General features: G+C 42.1%; 1 protein-coding gene across 5 annotated transcripts in view; it reads right to left on the bottom strand.

Moving 5' to 3' along the window:
* SNX29 (sorting nexin 29) overlaps positions 1-18,972 on the bottom strand; it is a 441,832-nt gene that overhangs the window by 401,342 nt on the left and 21,518 nt on the right. For all 5 annotated transcript variants that reach the window (XM_036226319.1, XM_036226320.1, XM_036226321.1 and 2 more), the window contains exons 3-4: positions 17,963-18,015; positions 586-710 (exon numbers count right to left, since the gene is read on the bottom strand). In XM_036226319.1, coding sequence (XP_036082212.1) covers positions 586-710; positions 17,963-18,015 — 178 coding nt within the window. The remainder of the gene's footprint in view (positions 1-585; positions 711-17,962; positions 18,016-18,972) is intronic.

Below are 18,972 nucleotides of genomic sequence, written 5' to 3'. Positions count from 1 at the left end.
ACACCGCAAGTTAATTTAGACAGAAGACTAACAAAGTGTCAGGCCTGCACTAAATACTAATACGTGTTAGTAGGTATTATTATTAGCATTATCCCTGCCACTCAGAGACTTGGCAACATGGTGTGTGATTGCTAAGGCAACTTTAAAATGGATGGCAGCAGGAAGAAGACCCGCGTGCTTTCTGTTACTGAAGATGGATTTAATTATGAAATGTCATGCTATCCACATGCATAAAATTAAAACAGATTATTAATTTCCCAGCAACTGCCACACCACGTTCATGAAGTAAGCACCTTGGCTGCAGACCCCCGAGGCCCTCAGAGACTACGATGTGTGGCTCTGAGAATTCTACGCAAAGGATGACTTCATTTAAATGAAGATGCTGGACGACACCATTATTGACAAGTCAAACATCCACATGCATGGACATCTGTGCCACCAGGCCCCACCCCGTCCTCAGGCCCCATCCCGCCTCCCGCCAGTCCCGCACAGTCACTGCCTTGCTAGCTATTAGAAAATAAATAAAACTAAAAAGAGAGCAAGAAAAAAGACAGCATTCTCCGGGCGCACCTGGCCGGACAGTACCTGTTTCGGTTTTGCTGGAGAAGCCCGCCGCCTGTTTGATTGCGGCCGCTGTTAACGCTAGTCCTCGGCTTCTCTTCAAGCCATGCTGCAGGACGGCCTCGAACTGGGCACACAGACAGGTCACCCTGCAAGAGAACCAATGAGTCATCAGCCCAGTGAAGGGAGATCACAGCTAGGGTGGGCCCGGCATCTCCTGGGAGCAGGTGAGTCGCCAGGTGCGAAGGTACACGCCAGGCACCTGGATCTACAGATAACTGACATGTAGTTGGCTTGGGCCGCTCCATACACCACCTACGGAACGATAAACCCTTGGAGTATTATTATGAGTGTGTGTCACGTAACTCAGGGAAGTCCCGCACAGTCTGGCCATATTCGTAAACTGGTGAAAGCATAACAATTCACAAGGAACAAGGGAAAATGGAATTGGTACCAGCTAATTCCGGAGCAAATCAGTTCATTGTGGGGAAGGGTTGGTGTTAATTGTATCCGATTCACAAAATCAACTCAAATTCATATCACATATAGTTTAAGGAACAAGATTATCTTCTAAGAGATTGAATTCGCCAGCCTGCCAAATTGAAAACATTGTATAATTTCATGGCTTGTTACATACACTAAAGAAATAATACAAATTCTGATTCGTGTTCTTTATTCTGTTGTAGATTACACTGGAAAGTCAGATTCAGAGTTGATGGAATTTTCAATTGAGTTACAATTATTGTGCATTTAATCAAATTCATTTCCAAATAACCAAAGAAATGGGAGATTCGGAAACACGTTCGCCAAGAAATGAGGTCACAGCAACTACATGTGATTCTTAACCGTCTTCCCTAGGGCTCCTACGCCCCCCACGCAATGGAGTCTGTGCACTTCAGAGACCCTTGCATTCATTTGTGCAACAAATGTTAGCGTCTCCCACGTGCCAGGCACTGTTCTAGGCTCTGAGGATATGAAGGTCTCCGACTCGCCACATCTGCATAGTTCCAGCGGGGGAGATACACACACAAATAAGCTAACCAAACCACAAACCACTTTAGTTGATGAGAACTTTGAAAAAAATAAAACAGGTCGAGGTAGTAAGTGGAGACAGGGCAGGGATCTGAATGGAGGTAACTTTGGAGTTAAGACCGGGGTATGACAAGAGGCAGCAAGTGGGACAGAGCGGCCCAGTGCAAAGGTCCTGAGGCCACCACCATCCGGGGCAACCTTGCCTAACTCCAGGCGTTTCTGGTTGCACCCACCCACACAATCATAATAATACTCCAAGGGTTTATCGTTCCGTAGGTGGTAAAATATTTCATACCCATGACTCATGAGCTCATCCCATCAACATTATGATAAAGGTAAGGGAGGTATTATCATCTCCATTTCACATTTAAAGAAGATGAGGCTTAAAGACATTTAAGAGACAGCACACAATAAGTACGTAATTAGCAGCAACATCTGTACTGCAGGCCTGCCTACCCCCACAATGATCCGAGTGTCTGCTCCACCCCATGCCACCAAGACAAACATGCTTCGTTCTGAGACAAAAGTCGTCTCCTTCACTCATCTGTCTACACCAGAAAACCCTAACACAGCATCAACAATACCAGCACCTGCACATTTACTCTCAATCCTGTGCCCGTGACAGACTTATCCATCCCAGCAGTCTAGGCTACCTGTGCCGATGAGCAAAGCTGGCCCTCCGCAGGAAGGAAGTCCACTTGGCATCCCAAACCTAATACCAGTCCTCAGGTACACCATGGCTCCCAGCTCCTACCTTGTCTTTCTGGCTCCCCTGCATCTGGCGCATAGCATGTGCTCCATAAATGCTTCTTCGGTGGGTCAGTAAATGGGTGTTTAACCTTGAACCATGGGTCCCAGAAGACTCCCCCACACTGAAACAACCCTTTGTGTCAGGCAGATGTCACTCCTAAATATTACCTGTGCATAGGCTAGTCTCTCCGCATGTCCGCACAGGCACACGCTGGAGGGCTTTCGAAAGCTGGGACTCCAAAACCGTCTCAATTCCACAGGAACCAGAACAGAGGCATAGCAAAATGGAGCCTGACCAGGGCCCTGTCTCTGGGGGCTGGGGGGAAATCCTGGGCTATGTTTATAGAGCTCCAAAAATAATCCACAGCCTATATCTGTAAACAAATCACCTACAAATACAATGATTAACTCAGCAATCCCTGTCCGGCTGCTCAGCTCCAACGCGCACGCACACGAGTCAGTAACTGCCCTGACAACCCTGGGTAACACTGGGGAAGGGAATGCAGGTGAACAGCACAAGCCCAGCCCCCAATGTCATGAGCAACCTAACACAGCAGAAAACCCAGGCGGGCCCTAGTCCTGTAATTACTTCACTATGCTGCCTGCCTTACTTAACACCCTCCCCGTGTCCCTTTTTCACCTCCCCATTTGAATTGAGCTTATACCTACTGGTCATTCAAGATTTGGGTCAAGGGTTTCCTCCTCCAGGAAGCCTTCCTGAATGCTTCCTCATTCTGAGCTTCTTCCTACTATGGCACTTGGCCAAACTCTGTTACTGATTTGCTTTCCGCAGCTGTCTCCTCTTGCTAATTTGAGCTCCCTGACAACAAGGATCATGTCTCATTCATCTTAGTTGCCACAGCACGTAGTACAATGCCTGGCTACTGTGGTAAACATGACCACAATGATCCTTCACCTTGAGAAACTCAGAATACAGACTTGATGTCTACTTAGGTGAGGGATGCATCTCAAGAGATCGTATATAATTTGCAATCCAAATCCAGGTCAGTACAGACTAGTGAATCGAGAAGAATACACATGTCCAACCTCATGAATCTACAGCCCTTTAGCTCGTGGTGAGCACTCGGTAGGCCAATTTTATGACCATGTCACCCTAAGGTTTTCCATTTATTCCCATCTTACCTCAGTTATGGGATAACTTCTACACAATGAAAGGGGCACCTACTTTCGTCCAGCTCTTCATTTTCTCATCTCAGGCTCTCCTGTTTCCCAGAATGCTCTCTGCCAAAGCCTCTCTGGCATCACGGTAGTGGGTTGGCTGTGATCCCATCTAACTTCTATAATACATTAATGAACTGGAGCATGTTTTTTAATTAAGTGGGGCAATTGATCAACAGTGAATGTTTTAATGTTTTCGGTAAGCAGCAAACAAGAAAATCACTTCAAGTTTTTATGCATAGAGCTGTTTATCAGAGGAATGGAAAAACAAAATACAGTGCTTTGGTACAATGGAATACTGTTGGCAATAAAAAGGAATAAAATACTGATTTACGCTACAACATGGATAAGCCTTGAAAATATTATGTTAAAGGGAAGAAGTTAGACCCTTAGAGCCATACACTGTCTGATTCCACAATATTGAGAAAAGGTAAATATATAGAAACTAAAAATCAATTAGTGATTGCCTAGGGCCGGGAGTGTAATCAAGGATAAACTGTCAATGGGCACAAGGGAACTTTTCAGAATAATAAAAATGTTCTAAAACTGGAATATGGGGATGGTTACACAATTCCGTAAACGTACTATTCTAAAAAATCACTGCGTTGCACACTTACGAGAGATAGATTTTTATGGTATCTAAGTTACATTTCAATAATGCTGGGGGTTTTTTTTAATTCCCTCAAGATGCTCAGTGAAAGTCTGATGACGGAGTGAAGGAGTTAATGCATGAAAAACAAAATAACTTCCTCCTGCTGAATTTAAAACTGTCTGCCAACACCAGCATAGCCAGATACTGCACAAGCTAAACTAGTTTACTGCTAAAATTCTGCAAGCGCTGGTTTTCATGAGCTCTGGCCTATATTTCAAGACTGCTTAACCTGCCACATTAGTCTACAATAAGATTCCTAAGAATCCTGTGTGGGTTCTTTTTTTTTTTTTTATGGCAAATGTTAGAATAACATACAGGATCAGCAATAAATGCTTTGTTCTTACACCCTGCATCAAATTAACCTTGTGACAGAAGGCTATATTTCAAATTAATCCTTTTACTGTGTTATAGCTTTACTGAAGCCTTAAGGGAAAAACCAAGCACAAGCATGAAAATGGACTAGATTATCCTCACGTGGAACGCTCCAACGTCACCTGGAATGGAGTCAACTATACCCATAAAAATCAGCCAATTAGCATTAGTCACATCGCAGACCTAAGATAGTACAATTACCAACTAACCTTGCGAAAGTAAGCCCATTACATGATGAACATTTAAAATGGGCCATACTCTACATTTATGTTTTATAAATTAAGTTTTCAAAAAGGTTCATACCCTTTAACCCATTAATTTTACTGGCAGAATTCAAACCTTGGCTGTAATCTACAAGTCAAATAAAGATTTAAGATAAAAATATTCAAAACAACATTTTGATACCAGTAGAAAGTTAAAAAACACCTAAATAGTTGACAGGGAACTGGTTAAACAAATGATAGTACAATATATACTCGAATGCTATTTAACCCTTAAAAATATTTACCAAGAGCTTATAATGAATGAGAAGCCAACATGTTTATAATACAATGTAAAATGAAATAAGAATGATATGAAACTATGTATTAAGTATGCTCTCAACTATTCAAAAAAAAATTCTTAGGGGAATTATGTGAAAAAATTAAGAGCCTCTTGGTAAAAAAAAAAATTAATGGTGATATCTTTCTTATCTCTATGCTTTTCTGAATTTAGCTTTTTTCTAAAATAAGCATTAAGAAAGTATCATATCTCAAGAACCAGAAATACTGCTCTCTTATGTTATAAAGAATAAAAAAATATGAAAAGTTATGATGAGGAAAAATAATGCAACTAGTTTAAATGTTTATAGAGAATTTGAAATAGCATTTTTTAAAGCTTTGGTTTATAATAGTAAGTGAAAAAAGGTAGATCTATAAAAAATTATAAAAATGTTTCTAGCCCACAAATAAAAAAGCCCCTCCTCAAAAAAAAACTATAACATTAAAAGTTTTTTTAAGTAGACAAAATGGGGGAGAGAAATTCCATTCATGATAGTAACATAAGTAAAATAAACCATGTTGTTAATAAGAAAGATGTGTCATATCTGAAAAAAAACATAATATTTTCTTAAAAGGTATAAAAGTCAAAATAAATAGAAACACAATTTTCCTAAATAAGCTTTACTAAAAGAAAAATATCAATTTATCCAAAAGTATTATATAAATTTAATAAAATTTTATTAATTTAATATAATTCCAATAATAACCACAGGAAGGACCTGGCATAGTATAGTTTTGAGCACAGGGATAAACAAATTGATGGAGCAATATGGAGAACCACCCAAAAAAAAACAGATAAACATGAAGTATTTTATTTATAATTATAGTAGAACTTCAATCCAAATGGGTAAGAGTGGGCTATTTAACCAGTGTCACTGACACAAGTGGCTATAGGGCTAAATGAAAACAAGAATAAACTTCTATCTCAAACCACAAAAAGAACTAACTCCAAACAAATCAAGATCAAAGAAAAATATAAGAGTAAAAAATTAAAATGTAGAAACAATAGAGGAAAATGCAGTATCGGGACTGGATACTCTAAAACCAAGATTTGTAATGTTTATAGAATTAACTACATAAGATTTTTAAATTTCTACACAACAGAAGATATCATAAATATGGAAAAACGATAAATGACAGAAAATATTTACAGCACATATAGCTAAAAAAAGGATTAATATAGTAAATGAAGAGTTTTCTACAAATGGATAAGAAAACAGAGAAGCAACTCAAAAAATACATATATATATAAATACATATATATATATGTTAAAGAAACTGAACAAACAAACCATGAAAGAAGAAAAAATAGTTGGCCAATGAACATATGAAGATATTCAAGCTTACTAGTGGCCAAGAAAGTGTCACAACACCAAAATACCAATTTAGGACTATCGATTTTAAAACCAAGCATAGATCTAGCAAGAATATACATAAATGAGTACTGTTGATAGGAATACAAATATGAATTGCTACATCTTTCTGCAAAGAGACCAGGAAATATAATTTTTTAAAAGGTCCGTACCTTAAACCCAGCAATCTTACTTCTAGGAATGTAGCCTATAAAAATAAAAGCACTACTAATTAGAAAATAAGTAAAAACTATAAATAGACATTTCACCAAAAAGTATATGCACATACAAGCACATAAAACTATGTTCAACATCATTGTTAGCCATTAGGGAAATGCAAGTTAAAACCACAATGAGATAAGCCTACACACCTATAAGAATGTCTAAACTAGAAAATCATGGCAATACCAAAGGCTGACAAGAATGCAGAGAAACTGGATTACTTATGCATTGCTGGGAATGTAAGTGGTACAGCCAGTCCGGAAAACAGTTTGGCAGTTTCTTATAAATCTAAATATGCAATTATCATACAACTCAGCAATTGCGGGTTGCTTACTTGAGAAAAACAAAAACTCTGCTCACATTGTACATGAATGTTTACAGCAGAATTATTTGCAAAAGCCAAAAACTGAAAACAACCCAGATGTCCTTCAATGACTTACGAACGAACAGACTGTGGTATATCCATACCATGGAATATTACTCTGCAATAAAAAGGAACACACACTATTGATACATGCAACAACCTGGATGAATCTCATGGCAATTATGCTGAGTGCAGCGGGGGCGGAGGGGGGTGGCGCGGAAGGGGGTGCCAATCCCAAAAGGTTACACGCTGTATGATTCCATTTATATCGCATTCTTGAAATGACAAAATTATAGGATTAGAGAAGAGACTGGTGGTTGCCAGGAGTTAGCAAGAGGAAGGGAGGCAACTGGAAGGACGTGGGTGTGGGTATAAAAAGGCAGCAGAAGGGATCCCTTCTGTGGTGATGAATAGTGACAATGAAACTATTCTGTATCTCGACTGTGGTGGTGGGCACATGAACCTGCACAGCGATAAAACTGCACAGAATTAAACATACACACACACACACACACACACACACACACACACACACACACACTATAAGGAAAACTAGGGAAATTTATAACACCATGCTCGAGTTTTAGAAGATGTTCCGATTGGGGGCTGGAGGTAAATGGTAAATGGAATCTTTATTATTTCTTATACCTGCATGTGAACCTACAATCATCTCAAAATTAAGAGTTTAAATAAACAATTAAATATAAAAGCACTAGTAGGAAAGGATATACATATATGCACAAATATCTTATTGCAGAATTGGTTATAATAGCAAAAACGAAAACAAAGCTAGAAACAACCTGAACATCCATTAACAGAACAATAAGTTATAGCACCTTCGCACTATAAAATATTAAGCAAAAATTTTTAAAGAATGAGATGTCATACTTAACATTAAGAGGCACCTTTTTTCCCACTTTTTAACGTCTCTGAAATATAGATGTGCCTCATAATTAATGCAATTATAGAATTAAAACGGGCATTGGTTTTTCTTTCTTAATTACACAGAAAGATGCCATTGATATAACTGTGATTTTAATGTTATCCGGTGACCTACAACAAAGTCCATAACATACAGCGAAGTTTATTCTTAAGTAAGCTACAGAGTAATTTAAATGGTATGATTCCCACTTGAAGGGAGAAAGGGAAAAAGGAGTGGGCTTTATGAGAATGTCCTTTCAATTACTTGCATATCTGCCATCATGTGGGTGGATTTAAGCATCCTTGAAAATTCAGGCAAACTCATCTAGAGCAAGGATAATGAGGGCCGAGGGCACCTCATCCTCAGTGTGACAGCACCAATGTGCGAGGGCCTCCCACGTTCCTCGCTCTGCCGGGGGTCCTCATAGCGGGCAATCGCATCGGCACAGTGTTCGCCACTAGTGCCGCATGCTCTGGCCCTGTGCATCCCCTCTCTGTGCTAAGTCAAATTAAAAGTTAACTGTAGCCCAGGATAAAGGGCCAAAAAGATATGTGAGAAAGAGAGCAACCATCTAGAAGAAAGGAAAACTGGATCTATGACTTATCCCATAGACCACATGCAAACAAATTCCAGATGGCTTAACAGATTAACTGTAAACAATAAAAATCCTACAAGAAAATTAAAGAGATCATATGTACACTCTACTGTTAAGATCTTAAAAACACTGAAAATCCAAAAACTGGTAAGTAGGTAGGTATTATAATGTGGTACTATTACAGATACTATTATCTACGCTTACAAAAATACTGGGCAAATCAAATTGAAAACATTTTACAATGCTGAAAACAGAGGAAAGGTTAATTAGGTACTATAATATATAAAACGCTCTCACAAAATGACAAGGGGACCAATAATCCAATAAAATGAGCAAATAATATGAAGAAGCTTTGCACAAAAAAAGGAAAGCCCAAGAGTCAACAAACGTTAAAAGAAAAAGATACTGAAATTCATTAGCAATCAAGGAAACGCGAATTAAGTGGCAGTGAGCCCCACTTTTCACCCATCAGACTGACAAAACTTCAAAACACTCAAAACTACTGTTGGCAAGAAAGAAAAAAGCAGTCTCCTGCGCTGCTGTCAGAAGTGTTTAGAAAAAGACTTGATCACAACTACAAAAAATAAACACATATTCTCTTTGACCAAGCACCCCAACTCCTGGAAGTCCATGCCAAAGAACTGAAATTCTTAGTATATAAGAAAAGATGCTCAAAGATATCTATTGTTTCGTTGTCCATAGCAGTAAAAATTGGACACAAAATCAGCATTCCTTTATAAGCAAGTGGTTGTACATCTGCATCATGCAGTATAATTTATGTTTTTATTATATTTTATTTTAAAAAAGAATTATTAGAACTATAACTTGGAAACATTTTGACAGGATAGCGCTAAAGATAATACGGATACAGACCATCATTATATATACATAATTCAATTTTTGTAAAACAATGGTAATAAAATGTGTACATACATGTGTATTTTATTTGTAAAAGATTAAGGACCGTAGGCAAAAAAAAAAAAAAAAAAAAAAAAAACACAAATAATTTCTTATCAGTAATCTAAGTTACTCAAGGGAGGAAGAAGAGGATCTGATAGAGAGAGAAGAGGCCAAAAAAAAAAAAAAAAGGAAGAATAGTTGACAAAAAATGCAAGCTTGGTAACAGTGAAAATTCACAAGGCAGTAGTTTTCAAGATACGGTAAATGTGAAGGTTTGAGGGTGGCAGACAGGCACGTAAAAAGGAATCCACGGATGTTCTACTAGAGGAGCCAGAAATTAGAAAAATAACCCATTTTGAAATGGGTAAATTCGCAATTTCCAGCCATTTTAAAGTTACAAATAGAAACACAGTAAGCATCTGCTCTGGGGTAGACAGACCTCCCGCTCTTGGTCTGGACGCAAACACTGCTTGGGGCTCGCTTGGCAGATAAGGACATTCGAAATCAAGAAGAGAAGATGGCAGCTGGGAAGGAATCGGCTGAAGGAGCCGGCAAATCCGAAGGGGGAAAGAGAACAGAGAGAAACGCGGGCCCTGGAAGCAGAAGGAGTGAATTGGAGGGAAACGCGGAAACAGAGAGGTGGCATTGAGTCAGTGGCCAGCGGGAGCGCCAAGTTTGGCCGGAGCCCATAGCTGGGGAGAAAGCAACTCCACACAAAATCCTGGCTTTAAAAACAATGTTTTTAATTAAAAAAGAAAGAAAGGGGGAAAAAACATTAAAACAACACATATTTTTTCTGCTTTCTGGCCACACCTTAGAGCCAGGGCATTTATCTCTCCTCCCCATACCCAGTCAGTCATTCAATCTCATCAAGGCTCAGGCCTAAGGCTTCTCAATCCTTCCGTCGCTTCTCCCAATACTACCCCACCGCCTCCACTCACTCGGCCCTCTGGTCCACCGCAGAGACACCTCTCCCTGCGCTGCCGGACCCCATGTCACCTCACCCGAGCCCCTGGCGCCCTGAACAGAAGCCCCCCTTCTGAAATGCACAGCTATGTTGTTAACTACCTTTGTTCCTTATTTGCCCAAACCACACTTTGCTACATGTACACAGTATGTGACATGATTTTAAGGGGAAACATAGATGAACATTTTTATGTTAATCATTTCAATGTGTCAAGGAAAAAAATATACCCAGCCACCGATCTTTGATTTCACTGATGGTATTACTTATGACAAGACCAGAGTGGACAGGGCCTGGAAATTCCACCTCAGGCCAATCTCTGGCCCAGAGGGTATACAGAAATAGCAAAAACTGTAAAAATGGTATACAAATAGTTTAAGAAACAGTACCCTAATTAATAAAGTCCGAACACTTCCCCGTAACAACAAGAGAAGAATCCAGTAAGGACTGTCCGGGCCGCCTCCCAGCACACACAACGGACACACCGTCCCCAAGCCCGCCGCCTTCCCGCACTTCCGTGCACCCTCGCATTTGCTATTCCCACTGCCCGGAATTCCCATCCTGCCCGCCTGACCACCAGGGACCCTGTACGCACCTCTCACGCCTGTACCGAGTAATTAGTTTTGCAGCCGCCACGACTGTCCACAGTCTACATGTCCATCCCCTGGGCTCAATTTGGAATTCCTTGAAGACAGCAACCATCTCAACCAGTTTGCACCCCCAATGCCAACATAGTGATCTATAAACAAACATCTGCTAAATAAGGGAATTAATAAGCAATCATTCTAGCCTTTAGTTTCCAAATTAGCCAAAACACTGCTATGTCTAGTCATAGAAAGAAAACGTATTGAGTTTATTAAGTTCTTACCGGGTGTGTCAAGCAAACATTATTACATCTAATCATCCCTACAACCATAAGAAGTAGGTACCATGATCATCATCTGATTTTCCAGAGGGTACGACAGTCCTCAAGAAGCTAAGTAAGTCCCAAACGACACAGCTGGTAATTGCTGACTTGTGGCTAGGTAGGCATGAAGTAAGTATGTGTCATACCTCATGCTCACGGCCTCTCTCCACCGTCAGGATGGTGATGATGATGATGATGATGACAAAGATAGTGCTTACATATTATTTCCTGTGGGCCAAGCACAGCTCTCAAGAGCTTATCAATATAAACAATATAAATATTTATTAAAATTTAGACATGGAAATGTGCTCAGACTTGCTAAATGCCCCAGAGCTCCCCAATTACTAAAAATACTCTTTTTCCAAAAAGAAATCAATTCGTTTGATCGATATAGTAAAATTAAAGGAGATGCAATGTGGAACTATGTACTACGGAGCCTCAAAGTGGAAATCGAGTGCTCAAGATTCTAACAAATGAATCTCCGGAGTTTTTGCCAAGATGAAAAGAATCAGAACATCCAGATACCTCAAACTAATAGGAGGCTGGTAAGAAACGTGTGACAAACAGAAAATAAAAATCACATGATGAACTTCCAGAGACGTTGAAAAGAGGGAAAGGAATGCCTGAAAAAGCCATTTGGTTTCATAAGTGTCCAGAGGAATGCGTATGACAGTTTTCCACTGCGCTAAGAATAATATGAGGGAGCAGCAAAGGGCAGCTGCTTTTGTTTTTTTAGCGTCCTTAAAAGTTCAATAATGATTCTAATTCCTCAACGAGTACTGAAAAATCACCGAAACAAATCACCCTTCCCCGGAATGCTTGGGAAGAGGAAATGCTCTCCTCTGATTTCTTCTGGCATAGTCACCTGGAAGAATCATAAAAATTGACAATTTCTAAATGTTCTGAGACAAATACCCAAAGCCAACTCACTGCCACCCATAATCGCAAAGAGACCCAGTGTGCCGAGAGTATTCACCAAGTGTCAAGGCACTTTACATAAAATTCTAATGACGATAACAATAGCTAGTAATTTCTGGAAACTTACTGGCCACCAGACCCCGTTCTAAGAACTACACAGGAACTAAGTCACAATATTCCGTGTGGAGTGAATATCGTGACTAGTACCCCTGTTTACAGACGGGGATGCTGAGGCACAAGAGAGTCAGAAATTTACCCACAGTCCAACACGACTCAGACCTGGCAACACCAGGATCCGAATTCTGAGCTCCAAACCCACGCTCAGTCCGCGGGTTGCTATTTGTAATTCCAAGGGAAAGCTTATGTTCCAGATTACATTCTGTCATCCCACAGGGGAGGAAGACGCTTCTGTGGGACAACAACGTATCTAGTCTTTGAGGTCAACTTTCAGTGCCTGATGAGTTCTTGGGCCATTATTTCCAGGAGGCAAAATACTGAAAAGGTATGTTACAGCCTCTCCACAGACCGGTCTGACTGACAGACTGTGGAATACTTTCAACGAAGCACAAGAATGAGTCTTTGTTCTTAGTGGGAAACAGAGCAGGAGAACACCACCAACAGAAAGGATGAGGAGAAATACACACATCAGAGGGCCCAGTGACGGCCACCACCTCCTGCTCCTGAAGTTCCTCAGGACGAGATCGGATGGGCAAAAAACAAGCCCTGCCTCTCATCTCTTCTCATGCGAATGCTGGTTTACACCTCACATGAGGACGATTGCATCTTGCTGTGTTACCTCGCCAGATCAAACAACTCTCTCTCTCACACACGCACACTCACGCACACTCACACGCACACTCACACTTTGCATTTTTGGTTTTAGCAGAAAAACACTGTGTATCACGTAGGCCCAAAAACCAAACAACAGCTTCAGTCCTGACGGCACTCTCTTTTGCAAATTTCAGTCACTCACAACCACCTCAGCCACTTTTGTCACATCTGAAGGTATGTACTTGTCTTGAGTTTGACTCATTTTTTTTTTTCACTTAAATAAGCCTGTTTTACAAGGGAAAACTCTATCGCTATTGCAAAGCCATGGAAAGCCAGCATCATGGGCCCTAAACAGAGTAGCCCTAAAAGTAAATGTAACTGAAATAAAGTTAAAGTCTGTCTCGGCCATGGCCAGGGGAAGGCTGAGCCTGGCGCATGGGCTCTCTGTTTAAAGAGGAGAAGTTCAGAGACATGTAATTTAGAACTGTATGATACTGTTATTTTTGTAAATCAAAGACGATAGAATATTGGTGATTTCATTTAAATCAGCTTAATATTCACACCAGATCAAGTCTTGTCCCCAACTACATTGAGACTTAAGAAGAACTGAAAGGAGAAAAACTAAGCAAAGGAATTTAACGCCATGACGTTTAACACTTAAAATAATGTTAAGTGTTTGCAGTGACATGAATCTCTCAATCTGGGAAAGTCGATGCTGGAAAGACAAGAGGGGATGCGGTGGCAGAGGGTGAGGGCCACCCCCAGAACGCGGTCTCTGCACTCCAGTCCCATCCACTGCCGACCAACCACGCGACCCACCTAACCCACGCCTGCGCCCCCCGGACCGACAGTTCGAGATGACAAACCAACGCTGCACAGATGACCGGCCTCCAAGCTTTTATGCCTGTAAAAGCAGAAAAATTATCTCCCCCCCCCTTGTTGTCAGGGTCGTTGCAAAGATGAAATGAGATTGATGACGTAGATGCCAACTCCATACTATACAGGAGAGACCATCATCATACGGCAGCAACAGGGGACCACTGCTGGGCATTTTCACCACCCCGTCTTCATTCCGCCTTCATAACAGCACCCGCGCGTCATGTTAAAGGTATATCTTTTGTTCCCTAATATTGTCTTGGTGAAATGGTGAACCCAAGCAGACACCTTCTCACTACACAAGCCATCACGCTCCCCAGAAACTCCTTCTGCCAGATCCTTCTGCTGCTGGCCAGGAGGTGGCCAAGTGACCCAAGACTGAGCAATCATGTGCTTCCTTCTCAGAATGTCAATCTTGAGCAGAATGAGAGAGAATCGGAAAACAGCCGATGTTCGTTCTGATGCCAGAGAGCTTGACAGGGCGAGAGTCCAAAGCGGGACCCCAAAGCGGGACCCCGACCCGGAGCTCTGGTGGCCAAGTTCTTGCCTTATGCTGCAAGAAAGAAATCAAGAACAGGCAAACAGCAAGAAGGAAAGAGCAGGGTTTGTTAAAGCAAAAGTACACACTTAAGAGAGTAAGTCACGCCAAGCCGTCTGGATTACAGGCTTTTGTTTTTCTTGGGGGGCAGGGCCTGAAGATGTAGTACCTGCAATGCAGGTGATATTATAATGATATTATGATTAGCCTAAGCTGAACAAAGGATGAGGAAAACACACTGGAGCCTTCTCCTGGCTTTGGCTCATTTCTCACCCCAGAGTCTCCCCACTTCAGTGAGTCAAAAGAGGGAGAGGGCTGAGTAAAGGCGCAAGGGAGAAATTCCAGAGGCGCATCCTGGAGGGGCGGGGGAATAGCCCCTAGGCAAACTATCTTCCCTCAATTCCACCAGCAGAACCTTAGCTGAATCACCATGACTGCGAGGAGACCATTTCTTGGCTTCTATTTTCCAACTTATGAGTCTTCCAAAACTACCTTGACTCCTTCCTGTTTCCAGGCCTGGCCTGCCATCAATTCCATGAGATCACAATGTCCTCAACCACAGTAGATTTCAGTTGCTTGTCCCCAAAGAGCCCTGGCAGATATACCAGTGCACGACCCTTTCAAAGGTTCCTACTGATGCTCATCCAACCAGCTGGGCTCTCTAGCTCAGGAGTCTCCAACCACCACCACCACCACCACCACCACCCCACACACACACACACACACACACACACACCCATCCTCCCCCTCCCCCCCCCCCCCAGCACAGCTCCCCACCCCTGGGCCGCACAGCAGAAGGTGAGTGGCGGGCCAGGGAGTGAAGCTTCACTGTATTTGCAGCCGATCCTCAGCGCCAGCATCACCGCCTCGGCTCCACCTCAGATCATCAGGCACCAGACGCTCATAGGAGCCCTGGTGCCTGGTGCCAGAAGGGTTGGGGACCGCTGCCCTAGCTGCAATCACAAGCCAACACCTCACGGTCGGTCCCGCCTAAAGCTTTTCCTAAGATGGTAAATTTAAAATGCATTCAAAGAGAACACTTGGCCTTTTAAGAAAAATCTCTTCCAGTTTTCCATTATCTCTTAGTAGACACAGGTTCTTAGATTCCTGGAAGAGGAGGATGTGGGTAGAGAGTCCCATTTTCCAAACAGGACTGACACCTAGGCCCAGAGTTACATGGTTCTAAAGAAATCCTCCATCTTCAATTGTTCCTTTGGGAGCAAAAGAGAACAATACAAAGGCTCGCGAGTTCACCTTTGCCCTTGCACTCTATCTGTGGTCTGTGTGCATCAGCAGGCAGCAGGGGTAGGTGTCGGGAGCTGAGAAACAAGTGTCCCAGCCAGACTTCACTCCCTGAGGGGCAAGGGCCTCCTACATGTTCGGCACTTTCCCACACAGTATACAACTCAGTCCTCACAACCGGCCAGGTAGACACCTATGTGTGGGTTTCCCCTCGTCACCAAGCAATTCTCCACCAGCCGGGAGTCCTACAATTCAACTCAATTCTGACACTCTCTACCTGGAGACAGCATCAGGTCACACAGGTTAAGGTCTAGTCCTGCAAGACTACACCTGACTCTGACTTCAGGGGACAGTCACAAGTCCAGGTTGCCACCTGTGCTTCGGACTGACCAGATATATAGCTTGGAGCTTCCCATGACCTCCTCCACAGGTTTGATTAATTCGCTAGAGTGGCTCATAGAACTCAAAAAAACATTTTACTTACTGGATTACCAGGTTTCTATAAAAGGAAGTAACGAATGTAGGTGATCCTTAGGGCAAGGTATGTGGGAAGAGGGTTCCACCCCTCTCTGCAAGCAGCCCAGTCTCCTGGCACCTCCAAGTGCTCACCGACCGGAAGCTCTCTGAACCAAGTTCTTTTGGGTTGCTATGGAGACTTCATTACCTATGTGTTGTTGATTAAATCATTGGCCATTGGTGATTGAATTCAATTTTGAGCCTCTCCCCTCGCCCCTGAGGTGAGCGTTAGCGCTGAAAGTTCTAACCCCCTAATCATGTGGTTGGTTCTCCCAGCAACCCGCTCCCAACCTTTGGTGATTTCAGGGAAGTCACTACAAAGACACAACAAAAGACACCTTTATGGCTATTGTCACTTTGGAAATTCCACAGGTTTTAGGAGCTCAGTACCAGAAATAAGGACAAAGAACAAACATATATTTCTTATTTAAAGCACAGTATCAAAATAGATGTAATCTTGGGCTCTGGGAGGTTAGGCACGTCACACAGCTGGAAAGAGGAAGAGCCAGGATTCAAAGGCGGGCCTGGACAGCCCACGCGCTCCCTCACAGGCCTGCCTGACCAGCGCATATCCGCAGGCCCCTGGATGAACTGAAGCAATAAATCAGTCTAATGATCTAATGCCACAAACATATGCTAAGAACCTAACGTGTGACAGGCACAAAAGGTTTGTGCAAAACACTGAGAAGCAAAGGATGGAGAAGCTGCCTTCTGCCCTCAAAGCTCACAAGCTTCACGGTGGCATAATTTATGGTTTATTAGTTGGTGATAAGTGTTACGGAGAAAAACTAAACAAAGACAAGACAGAGAGTATAGGGGTGGGGGTACCATTTTAAGTCTGCACCCAGTTTCCAATAGTCCCCGCACCTCCATTAAAATGTAGCGCTACGTGCTGTGCTCACGGCTGGTAAAGTGTCACAGGAGAACAAGGGTGTGAGAGGACGGAGAAGGGAAGTGGCTCTGCCAGGCAGGCTGGCGTCAGAGGGTGGAGGATGTGGACAGTCTCCGGGGTGAGACGAGTGCTGAGCAAGTGACTTCCCCGCCTCTGCAGGAACGAGCCTCCTGGCCCTCCAGGCCTTCCGAGCACCGATCAGCTCTGAACGGCTTCACAGAACACTGCCATCGAGTGCCTGTGTGTCCCTTACCTGTGCCAAGAACCTCTGTGTCCCCTGATGTTACAAGCTTTTGCAATTATGTCAGCTTTTCCTGGGTCGTGAAGGTCAATGGCAATTTTTTTGAAAAAAATTATCAGAAAAGATAAAGAGTTCGAATATTTCCAGTATTCTTATCTTTGTTCACATTTTGGTCCATTTTTAGCCAGAGTTGTTTAACACAGGATCGCTCTGCATCTATACAAGTTTGCATCCTGCTCTTGTTATTTTTATGAATTATATAATTTTTAAATTCTACATATGTATTTTCTACTTAAAGTAAATTCCATACAGACATCGATTTAATGGCTATATAACATTTCATCCCATGATGCATTATACTTTATTAACCATTTCCCAATTGTTGAGCATTTAGATTTCTGAGTTTTCATCATTATAAGTTACCCTAAAAATAACTTCATGCAGAAAGGTATTTCAAGTAATTCCCTCAGAACAGAAGCCAAGAAGGAGAATTAAGGGAAGGTGGAAATACTTTAGAGTAGTCACCGCATAGCTGTCTAGAGATCTCCACATTCAATCCCTGCACCACCGGGCTGCAGAGGCAGAATATAGAAGCTGGTCCTCTCTTGCCACCTTTTTGCTCTTGATGGTCAGTGGTTTTAGAAACGACATATTTACCTGCTGTCGGAATCCGAGGCGATCTCCTTCCTCCCTCCAAAGCGGATCTGGCACTGCGTGGAAAAAGAAATTGCTGAGATCGGCTGTTGGGATGGAACATTCAAACATCACAAAACAGGCCACACAGGTCTCAGGGGCTCAAGAGTTAAAGGACCAGAAACTCCAAGTGCCCAGTCAGGGCCTCCCCCTGCCCTGGGTGTCAGTCCAAGACCTAAGACAACAGACGTCCCAACCTCCCTGCCACCACTTAAAGGAAGCCCTTATCTCCCACTTGGACAGAAGTGAGCCTCGTGGGAAAACAACGCCAAGAGGAAAACAAACACACACAGCCTTCCCCACGTTATCTGGGAAGCTTCTTCCATATGTCAGCAGCTGACTGTCTAAACAAAACACAGGGCTCTTAATGGACAGCAATGAAAACTTCCACAGGCCTGCAATAATGAGTCCCTTTTGACAGGGCCCCAAAGTTGTTGTGACTGGCTAAAAAATTACAACAGCATAAATCACACTTCGAATAAGTCATTCGGTTGTGCTGAGTGACAATTTACCCATGGTGGGTACGAATGACAGCAAACTATTCTCTTTTTTTATTATTATCGTGGTAAAATATAAACAACCGAATTTGCCAGTTTAAACATTTTTAGTTATACAATTCGATTCACAATATTGTGCAACCATGGCCACTATCCACTACTCTCTTTTAAAGGTGTAGAATCTCTGATGTGGGTGGCAGGCTTGCAAGATTCCTGAACTTATCCAAAAGAGAGAAAATATACATGTATATACACACACATTTATAGAATTTTAAATGATACATTTGTCAAAAACTCAATAGAACTGCACACTTAAAATTAGTGTATTTTATTGCATGAAGATTATACCTGAATAAAGTTGATTTTTAAAAAGCATATATAAAACACTTTCGCCCCCCAAAAATAATAATACTAATACGTGCAGCTCTGCACATAAGCTCCAATTTATTTCTATTTAACTGCTATATTTAAAGTGGT

Source organism: Rousettus aegyptiacus, unplaced genomic scaffold (assembly GCF_014176215.1).
Source record: "Rousettus aegyptiacus isolate mRouAeg1 unplaced genomic scaffold, mRouAeg1.p scaffold_m13_p_8, whole genome shotgun sequence".
Lineage (NCBI taxonomy): Eukaryota > Metazoa > Chordata > Mammalia > Chiroptera > Pteropodidae > Rousettus > Rousettus aegyptiacus.
This window is presented reverse-complemented; position numbering and strand designations above follow the sequence as displayed.